The sequence below is a fragment of the Talpa europaea genome (assembly GCF_964194135.1).
Source record: "Talpa europaea genome assembly, chromosome: 12".
Lineage (NCBI taxonomy): Eukaryota > Metazoa > Chordata > Mammalia > Eulipotyphla > Talpidae > Talpa > Talpa europaea.
The window spans coordinates 102,881,505-102,891,538 of record NC_140079.1 but is presented as its reverse complement, the minus strand read 5'-3'; the positions used below and the strand labels follow the sequence as shown (position 1 = coordinate 102,891,538).

The window sequence follows — 10,034 nt, the reverse complement described above, 5'->3', positions numbered from 1 at the left end:
GCCCTGCTGGGTGGGCCCGGGGCCCGACGGAGGCCTGGCCGTGAGCGAAGAGTGTGGGGACGTGCGGCTGTTTGGCAGTGCCGGCCAGTCGCTGGGCTCCCTGGGGCGCCCGCGGGGCCATGCGTTCGGCTGTCCGGCAGGCGTGTCCACGGATGCGGCGGGCAGCATCGTTGTGGCCGACAAGCAGCGCCGCCGGGTGACCCTGTTCCCCCGGGTGGGGCCCCCTGTCTGCCTGGTCTCCCAGGGCTTGGGGCGGCCCTTGGGTGTGGCCTGTGCGCCCCAGGGCCGGCTGGTGGTGGCAGACGCAGGGGACGGCCACATCAAGCTGTTCCAGTACCACTCGGGGCTGGCCTGAGGGGCCTGGAGCTGCCCCTGGGGGGCCCACACGGAAGGTGTGGTCTGGGTGGGGGCCGCGGGCCTGTGCCCCCCACCGCCAAGCACAGTGTGCCTGGCGCTCACCGACCCACATCCACTCGGGGCTGGCCTGCAGGCTCAGGGGCCAGGAGGCGGCAGGGCAGGGTCTCCCAGGGCCCAGCCCAGCCTCCTAATCTGAGGCGGGCAGGCGGGCGAGGCCGGCCGGGCAGGCGGGCGTGGCCCTCAGTGTTCATCCTCAGGGGCTCCAAGGCGCCAGTGTCCAGCGGCTGCTCTGGGCCCTGCGGAGGTAAGGGGCAGCAGAGGGGCTGGTGGCTGTGGTGGGCGCAGGCTCAGCCGCTCCTCGCGCCGTCTCCCTGCCCTGGTTTCCTCCTCTGCTGGCCGTCGCCGCGCAGCTCGGAGTCCAGGAGCGCCTGCCCCGGGGGCTGCTGAGCTGAGGCTGGGGGGGCTGCGTGGGGTGCAGGGGGTGTCGCTGCCTGCGGTCCCCGAGGGCCCGCGTCCTGTCCTGCCCGCAGGGGCACGTGCGCAGCAGATGGTCAATGCAAGTGGGGGGGCTTCTGTTCCTGGGCAGGAGGGGGGCCCCTACCTCTGCCCGCGGGGCCTGGGGAGCTCAGCGCCCCCAGGCAGAGACCAGTGTGGCAGGGGCTCTTTCTGGGGACCGTTGCAGGCCTGGGCGGGCGGGGCAGGCGACATCTGCACGCCCCAAAGCTGGCCGGCTGGGCCCCTCGAGCAGGAACTGGGGGACGGGGGCGCGGGGGCCCAGAGGGCAGGCGCGGGGACGCTGCAGGGAGCTGGAGGGGAACCGAGACGCGGCTGGCAGGCAGCGCAGGGGGCTGCGCGTGGGGCGGAGGGGACGGGGACGCTGGCGGGGAAAGGCTGCAGGCGGGCGCGGCGCCGCGGGGAGAGCGGGGGACCCCAGAGGGCCGCGCGCCTCCCGGCCGGGCGGAACGTTCCGTGCGCGGAACGCTCGGGCGGGGCCGGGGGCAGCCCGGGCGCCTCTGGGGGCGGACCGTCGCGCGGCAACGCGCGGCGCCGGCGGAAGTGGGGCTCGTGTCCCGCGCGCGGCTGCCCCGGGGCTGGGGCCTGAGCGCCGAGGTCCGCCCGCGCCCGCCCGCCGCGGCGGCCCCGCAGCCCGGCCCGCCCCGCCGCCAAGGGCGCGGCCCCGGGGCGCACCCGGTAAGCGGCGGGCGGCGCTCGCGCGTGACCTTGCGGGCAGGGCGGAGGCCTGGGGCGGGGGCGGGCGCGGGGGGCCGTGGGCGCGGGGGGGCCGTGGGCGCTGGGGGCCGTGGGCACGGGGGGTCGGGGCGCGGGGGGCCGGGCCGTGGGCGCGGGGGGCCGTGGGCGCGGGGGGCCGTGGGCGCGGGGGGGCCGTGGGCACGGGGGGTCGGGGCGCGGGGGGCCGGGCCGTGGGCGCGGGGGGCCGTGGGCGCGGGGGGCCGTGGGCGCGGGGGGGCCGTGGGCGCGGGGGGCCGTGGGCGCGGGGGGTCGGGGCGCGGGGGGCCGGGCCGTGGGCGCGGGGGGGCCGTGGGCGCGGGGGGGCCGTGGGCGCGGGGGGCCGGGGCGCTGGGGGCCGGGCCGGGGGCGCGGGGGGGCCGGGGGCGCGGGGGGCCGGGCCGGGGGCGCGGGGGACCGTGGGCGCGGGGGGGCTGTGGGCGCGGGGGGCCGTGGGCGCGGGGGGGCCGGGGCGCTGGGGGCCGGGCCGGGGGCGCGGGGGGGCCGGGGGCGCGGGGGGCCGGGCCGGGGGCGCGGGGGGCCGTGGGCGCGGGGGGGCCGTGGGCGCGGGGGGGCCGTGGGCGCGGGGGGCCGGGCCGTGGGCGCTGGGGGCCGTGGGCGCGGGGGGTCGGGGCGCGGGGGTCCGGGCCGGGGGCGCGGGGGGGCCAGGGGCGCGGGGGGCCGTGGGCGCGGGGGGCCGGGCGGGGGCGCGGGGGGCCGTGGGCGCGGGGGGTCGGGGCGCTGGGGTCCGGGCCGGGGGCGCGGGGGGGCCGTGGTCGCGGGGGGCCGTGGGCGCGGGGGGTCGGGGCGCTGGGGGCCGGGCCGGGGGCGCGGGGGGCCGTGGGCGCGGGGGGGCCGGGGGCGCGGGGGGCCGTGGGCGCGGGGGTCCGCCCCGGGGCCCGCACGCCCGCGGTTGCTGGAGCCCGCCGGGGTCTGCTGGGGGCGTCGCGGGGCGGCCCCGCCCGTGGACCGAGGCTCCGGCGCGGCTCACGGCCCCGCCCGGCCGCCCCCGCCGCCTCCCCGCGCGGCGCCTTCAAGACGCGCGAGCCGCCCGCGCCCGCCCGCCTGGTATCGACCTGCCGCCTGCGTCCGCGCCGGCCCCGCCGCAGCCTGGCGGGCGAGCCGGCGCCTCGGGGCCCCGCTCCCAGGGGAGGCGGGCGTGGGGCTGGGCGCCTCCGCCGCGCTGGCGCCCCCGCCCCCTGCGCCCCCCGCCCCGCGCGCTCAGCGAAGGCCGCCCCCGCCCCCGCGGCAGCGCCTGTGCCGGGCGAGCTGCAGCCGCGCAGCGCTCGGAGCCCCCGGAGCGCCCGGGACCGGCGCTGCTGTCCGCCACGCCTCTTGCCGCCCTGCTTGGCCCTCCCGGCTCGGGAGGGTGCCCCCAGCAGGGGTGGGGGTGGCCTGGATGAGGGGTGGCCGGTGGTCCCTCCCGCGCAGCTCGGCTCTGTCCACATGCTGCCCGGCAGGGCCCTCTCAGCGCCCGGGAGGCGGTGGCAGGAGGTGGCCTTGATGCCAGCCAGGGCTGGCCCAGCTGGGCTGCCTCTGCTTGGGGCGCCTCACTCACGCTCTCCCGGGCCCCTGGGGAGATGGGGCTTCGGGTCCCTTCTGCCACCCGGCGGAGTGGCCCTTTTCAGGCCACTGGGGCAGGTCCAGCCCTAGGCCCCGGCTGGGCTGCACTGCCTGCGGAGGGCAGCAGCTGCCCTGGGCAGGGGGCGTCCCTCTCCATCCCTGCCCCCTGGGCCTGCTGAGCTCCCAGGAGGCCCCTCTCTCAGGCGGGCCTCAGCTGGGGCCTCAGCTCCTGGTGGCCACTCAGATGGCACGTGACAAGTGCAGGGCCGGGGTCAGGAGGGCGCCCCATGCCCAGTCCCTGCCAGTGCTGGCATCCCCTGGCGGTTCTGAGCAGGCCCCTGGCACAAGACTGGGGGCCCCTGCTGGGGAGATCACACCCCACGGGTCCACTGCGCCCAGCCAACCTCAGTCCACAGAAGCTGGGCCTGGTGCAGGCAGAGAGGCCGGGGCAGGGAGAAGAGGGGCCCTGAAGGGAGGGCGCACGCAAGGCCCCATGGGCGAGGTGCAGTCAGCCACAGAGCTCCTCAGCTGGTCAGCACAGCGGTCTGAGAGCTTCTTCGGGCGCGTGGGGGCTTCCGACCTAGCGCCTGCCCCTGCCTGCAGGTCCCACGGCCTCAGCACCCGCCCTGACCCAGGCTTCTCTTGCAGCATGTCCGGCATGGTGCTCAAGGCCTTCTTCCCCACGTGCTGCGCTGCAGCGGACAGCGGCCTGCTGGTGGGCCGGTGGGTGCCGGAGCAGAGCAGCGCCGTGGTGCTGGCGGTGGCCCACTTCCCGCTCATCCCCGTCCAGCTCAAGGCGCTGCTGGCCCGCGCACAGCAGGCCGGTCGGGTGAGCGTGGCCGTGCTGGGCACCTGGTGCCACCGCCGGCAGGGCCCGGAGGAGAGCCTGGGCCCTTTTCTGGAGGGCCTGGGCGCCATCTTCCCACACCAGCCTTGGCTGCAGCTGTGTCGGGAGAGGGACAGCCAGCGCTGGAGCTGCAAGGCCACCCGTGGGCAGGGCCCCGCCACCCCCAGCGACCCCCAGGTCATGCTGGTCTTCTATGACCAGCGCAAGGTGCTGCTCACCCAGCTCCACCCGCCCGCGGCACTGCCTGACCACCAGGCTGGCGATGCCACGGCCAGTGCGGGGAGCCTGGCCGCTGTCTTCGACACCGTGGCCCGCGGCGAGGTGCTCTTCCGAAGTGACCGGTTCACCGAGGGCCCCGTGCGGCTGAGCCACTGGCAGTCTGAGGGCGTGGAGGCCAGCATTCTTGTGGAGCTGGCCAAGCGGGCCTCGGGACCCGTCTGTCTGCTACTCACCGGCCTGCTGTCCCTTGTGTCTGCCGCCAGCGCCTGCCGGTGGGTGTCCTAGGGCCAGGCGGGAGGCGGGTCCTGCTGCCCTGGGCTCCGCCCTCAGGGTGCAGGGGCATGAGACCTGCACCCTGCTCCTGTCCCCTGCTCCCTCTGGCGGTGACCGCTGATTCCCAGCAGCCTCTGGTGGCCTGGGCCAGCTGAGCAGGGTGCAGTGAGCCTCAGGAGACAGGCCTGTGACGGCCCAGCGGTGTTTCCCAGTCTGGGTCATTGTCTCCTTGAGGCTCACAGGCCCCAGGCCCCTGTGGGCCTCTAGGCCCTGCAGCCTGCTGGCCAAAACCACCTGTAGCTCTCCTGCTGGGGGTCTGAGGGCCAGGAGGGTGGGTTCCAGGGGGTCGGGGGCCTGGCCCAGGGGCCCTGAGGGGCACGGGGACTGGGGGCTTGGGCCGCAGGGAAGACTTTTCCTGGGTGAACTATCTATTGTCAGTGGGGAGGACCAGGCCAGGTCAGCTCCCCAGCCCTGGGCCTACTGCGCCTCTGGCAGCACCCTGGCAGCCGAGTGTGGACAGGCTACTGTGGGGCTCCGGGATCTGGGCACATGGCGGGCTTGGAGCCTGGTCCGGCTACAGGAAGGCGACATTCGGGGAGAGAAGGTGCTGGGCGGGCTCTCATCAGCCTTCGAAGGCCACGTGTGAGGCCAGGGACCTCCCTCATGCCCCAAACACTGCTCAGCCCAGGGTCAGGCGCTGGTCCCTGGCTGGCAGCGTGACAGGTGCTACGGCCTCCCCGGGAGGGCTTGCCCTCTTGGAACCGGCTGACGGCAGCAGCTGAGCCCTGAGCTGGCGCGGTGCCCCGGGGCTCTGGGTCAGTGGGCTGGTGACTCAGCCCCCTTCCCACACGGCTCCCTGCCGGCCCTTTGCCTTGAGAATTCCGGGCCCGCTGGGCAGCAGGTCCGCGGGGGCCCTCCAGGCAGGTCACTCATCTGGCCGCCCGCCTGCGGCCACCAGCACAGACTGGCGTGTGCCCTGAGGAGTTGGCAGCCTGCCTGGTGCTGTGGGGTGCCGGCTGGGGGCTCCCGTGGTGGCTCATGCTCCTCCGCCCCGCAGCGTGTTCTGGGCGTGGCCGCTGTCCTTCATCTGGAGCAAGCTGTCTACCTGCGAGCAGCTGGGGCACCGGCTGGAGCACCTCAGGCTGGTCTTCAGCACCCAGAGAGCCGAGGACCCCGCCCAGCGGATGAGGTGTGGCCCCTGCCCTGGCCCACCCGGCCCCCACCCCCACCCCGGCCTGCCTCACCACACAACCCCCTCTCGCAGGAAGGCCAACGCGCTCGTCTCCGTGCTGCTGGACGTGGCCCTGGGCCTGGCGCTGCTGTCCTGGCTGCACAGGAAGGACCGCCTGGGACAGCTGGCCGACGCCCTCGTGCCCGCGGCTGATGTGAGCAGGGGCCTGGCTGGACTCAGCTTCCACTCCCGGGTCAGGGCTGACCTCCTGGGCCCGGGGCGCTTGCCGCCCACCCTGACCGGGTCCCGCGCCCAGTCTCCCTTTCCTGGCTCGCTGGCAACTGCATTGGGGCAACCTGGCGCTTGAGCATTTGGAGGCCCAGGTCACGCCTTGGGCGCCCAACTGCGCGTGACCTGCCCCTGCTCAGGTGGCGTGCTGGGCCTGCACGGCGAGGACAGGGCATCCTCCGTGGGCCTGGCTGTGTGCTCGGCCGGCCTCTGCGTGGCTCACTCCGCGGGCCCCTGCGGCCACCTGTCTGCCTGCGGGCACCCCGCGGGCTTCTGCAGTGTCTCCCTCTCAGCCCGGGTGGCTGTCACTCCTGTGGGCTCCCTCCTTCCCAGCATCAGGGTCCAGCCGCTCTGGGCAAGCGTCCTGCAGCTTCTGGGGGGTCTGGTCAGCGGGCCTGGGGCCCAAAAGGGGCGTGGCTGCCCCAGAACCGCTCAAGAGGGCCAGTGCTGAATTAGAGGAGCCGCTTCCTCCTGCCAAGCTCGCGCGGCTGCTGGTCCCCTCAACTGCACCCATCCTGTTGGGGACCCGCAGCCCTTCGACTGCTCCTGGGCGTGTGGGCTGGAAACCCTCCTGCCCCCGCGAGCAGAGGATGCCTTGGCAAACGAGGCGGGTGGGCCTGGTGCCAGCCGGTGCCGGGTCTGGGGAGTTTCGGGTCCAGCGGGAAGGACGGAGCACTGTCCTTGGTGGTCGGAGCCGTGGGCGCCGGGCGGCCTTCCGGGGGCGCCTGCTGCGGGAGGAGGGGCCGGCCCCCCTGCTCGCGCTGCAGCCCGCGCCCCTGCGCCCCTGCGCCCCTGCCCTCGCAGCACGTGGCCGAGGAGCTGCAGCACCTTCTGCAGTGGCTGATGGGCGCGCCGGCCGGGCTCAAGATGAACCGGGCGCTGGACCAGGTGCTGGGCCGCTTCTTCCTGTACCACATCCACCTGTGGATCAGTGAGTGCGGCCCGGGGGCCGGGGGGCCCGGCGCGGCCTGCAGAGCCCGGTACCGGGCTGGCCGGCGCGCCCCCCTCAGCCGCCCCCTCCCGCCAGGCTACATCCACCTCATGTCGCCCTTCATCGAGCGCATCCTGTGGCACGCGGGCCTGTCCGCCTGCCTGGGCCTGACGGTGGCCCTGTCCCTGCTGTCGGACATCGCGGCCCTGCTCACCTTCCACATCTACTGCTTCTACGTCTACGGGGCCCGGTGCGCCGGGGGCGGGGCCGGGGGGGCGGGGCGCGGGGGGGGTGGGGTGGGGCCGGGAGGGCCGGGGCGGGGCTGAGCCCCCCCCCCCCCCCAGGCTGTACCGCCTGAAGGTCTGCGGCCTGTCCTCCCTGTGGCGCCTGTTCCGCGGGAAAAAGTGGAACGTCCTTCGCCAGCGGGTCGACTCCTGCTCCTACGACCTCGACCAGGTGTGACCCCGCACCCCGGCCCTGCCGGAGCCCCGAGGCGCGGTGGGGTGCGGGGCCCCGGGCGGGAGGGCTCCGTGGCGGCCGCCCGGCTCACGCGCGCCCGGCCCGCAGCTGTTCATCGGGACGCTGCTCTTCACCATCCTGGTCTTCCTGCTGCCCACCACGGCCCTGTACTACCTGGTGTTCACCCTGGTGAGCGCGCCCGCGGCCTCGGCCTCCGGGCTGGGGGCCCCAGGCCCGCCTGTGAGCCGCAGGCTGCCCGGTGCCGGCCGCCAGCCCCGTGGGCAGCTGCGTGCCCGAGAGCGGGGCGCACCGCGGGGTTCCTGGCCAGGGTGGGATGTGCCGAGGACAGCAGGCGGAGCTCCCCCGGGTGGGCGCCGGCCCCCTGGCCTGGCAGCGGCCCCCTGCCCGGTGCCAAGGCCTGCGGCGTGGGCGTGCTGGCCACCCCTGGCCGGCGGGCATGCGTTCGCGGCTCCAGCCCCCATGTCTGCAGCTCCGGCTCCTGGTGGTCACTGCGCAGGGCCTGACCCACCTGCTCGTGGACCTGGTCAACTCCCTGCCGCTGTACTCGCTCGGCCTCCGTCTCTGCCGGCCCTACCGGCTCGCGGGTAGGTGTGGACATGCGCCTCCCGCCCGGAAGCCGCAGGGGTGGGGGCACCCTGCGTGAGCGCCAGGAGGCTGGGGAAGATGCCTCCCCGCAGCCTGGGGCAGCACCTGCCACTGGCCTTCAGCCCTGGGGGACAGGCTGGAGGGGGCTTGCGCCAGCCAGATCTATGGGACAGGGATGCCTCTGGACAGGCCGCACCCCAACCCGCCGTCCCTCTGCAGGCCCCGGCTGTGTCTGGCCTGAGCCCCCAGGGAGCCTGCCCTGCCGGTTGTGAGCTCAGGAACCACCCCTCCCGGAGACTTGGACAGTCGGGGAACTTGCGGGGTTCCTGGCACAGCCCCTGGCCAGCCGTGGGCACTAGAGCTCCCAAGGGTCAGGCACTTAGGTCTGTCTGCCGCCTGGGCACCCAGAGCCCCAGGGTCCACACTGGAGGCTGTGGGCCGGTGGCTCACGGCCTCTACCCCGCTGGCCTAGGGTCTCCTGGTCAGCTGGTCATTAGCTCCTGCTGCTTCTCAAGGACTGTGGCTTTGGAACCCCCCAGGGTGCTGTGGGTCCTGGGTTGGCCTCCCACAGATGCCAGCCGGGCAGCAGGCCCCTCGTAGGGGTTCCGGGAAGACCCCTGTCGGGGGCTGTGGGGTTGTCTGCTGCTCTGGGCAGAGGGGGGCCCTCCACCCTCACGCCACCCCCATGCCTGCCCCTGCAGCTGGCGTGAAGTTCCGTGTCCTGGCGCATGAGGCTGGCGGGCCTCTGCGGCTCCTGATGCAGGTGAGGCCTAGCTCGCCCTCACCTCGGGACCAGCCTCTGGCACCCTGGGCGGGGGTGGGGGGGGCGCTCCGTGGGCTGGCTGGAGGGAGGTGCTCAACCCCAGGCCTACATCTGCCCCCAGCGGCCCCAGCTGGCTGCTGATCCCCGCAGAGGAACTCGGCCCTGCTCATGTGGGCTCCTTAACGGCACTGACTGGGTGGCCCACGGAGGGTGCGGGGGTAGCTGCATGCTGGTGCTGCCACAAGTGGCCTGCCCCTCCGCCGTCCAGTGGGTAGGGAGCCCAGGAGGTGACCGTGCCACTGACCCCAGCTGTGTTCCCAGATCAACCCCCTGCCCTATGCCCGCGTGGCACACGCCTACCGCCTGCCCCGCTACGGCTGCTCCCCCCAGCACTCCTGGGGTGTCCTGTGCCGCAAGCTGTTCTTCGGGGAGCTCATCTACCCCTGGAGGCAGAGAGGGGACAAGCAGGACTGAGGGGCCCGCCACACCCACACCCACCTGCTGGGTGATCCCCGGAGCTGCCCCATGCCAAGGCCTGGCTGGCCAGCCTGACCAGAGTCCAGTGTGGCTTCTCTCAGCCACGCCCTGCCCTCCAGTGGGGATGATCACACCGTCAGCTCAAGGCCCACTAGCCCCCAGGCCTGCCCAGGGACTCCACCCTGGCCTGCCCCCCCCCCCGGTACGGCCTGTGTATCTGCTGTCTGGAGTGGGGATGCCGGTCCCCAGAATGCACTGCTCCTCTCCCCAGGGGGCTCTCTTCAGACCTAGCCTGCCTGGCCCCAGCCCCTCCGGGAGTGGTGGCAGCAGCCTTGTGCGCCGAGCTGCCCAGAACTTGGCCGCTGCTCCCGGGAGGCTTTGCATGACGAGCTATCCAAGGCTTTAGGGATGCCTGGGCTCGGGGTCATGTGGGCCCCAGGGCTGCCCCAATTTTGACCAGAGCCCCCACAGGGAGACCCTCGGCAGGTCTCCACCCACAGGTGTCTGCCGACGGCTGCGACCCTGGCTGCAGGGGGCTGTGGGGTGGCAGTTTGCGTGGCGCGCGGCACCCACGGTGCTCTCTGCAGGCCCACTGTGGGCGCTCTGTGTGCCCCCCCCGCCCCCCAGGCTCTTGGCTGTGGCCACGGGGCCCTGGGGAGTCTCCATCGGGTGGTGGTGGGGCAAGTCCTGCTTCTGCCGGGACAATAAAGCTCCGTCTTCTTCCCGCTGCTCCTGGCTCTGCTGGTGCCGCCGCGCGTCGTCCTGGGTCTGGGGCCTGCAGCCGCCTCTCCAGCGGGTGCCCTCGGCCACAGACGTCTCCTGCTGGGGCAGCCCCAGGCACCCGGGCACCCCC

The 10,034-nt window shown here is 74.9% G+C and overlaps 1 protein-coding gene across 5 annotated transcripts; it reads left to right on the top strand.

Moving 5' to 3' along the window:
* Window positions 1–3,805: 3,805 nt before the first annotated feature.
* Window positions 3,806–9,857, top strand: PIGQ (phosphatidylinositol glycan anchor biosynthesis class Q; the record flags this gene model as incomplete). Of its 5 annotated transcripts, none has more annotated exons than XM_084250402.1 (10): window positions 3,806–4,485; window positions 5,544–5,675; window positions 5,751–5,871; window positions 6,750–6,876; window positions 6,973–7,126; window positions 7,221–7,332; window positions 7,444–7,512; window positions 7,826–7,940; window positions 8,643–8,704; window positions 9,026–9,857. In XM_084250402.1, 10 exons carry the CDS (start codon window positions 3,806–3,808, stop codon window positions 9,176–9,178), a joined length of 1,725 nt encoding a protein of 574 aa, XP_084106528.1. In that variant the 3' UTR covers window positions 9,179–9,857. The 5 variants fall into 5 exon arrangements, with proteins under 5 accessions (XP_084106528.1, XP_084106527.1, XP_084106526.1 ...); XM_084250401.1 differs by having other exon boundaries at window positions 7,444–7,524; XM_084250400.1 differs by having other exon boundaries at window positions 6,624–6,876; window positions 7,444–7,524.
* Between the last annotated feature and the right edge of the window lie 177 nt (window positions 9,858–10,034).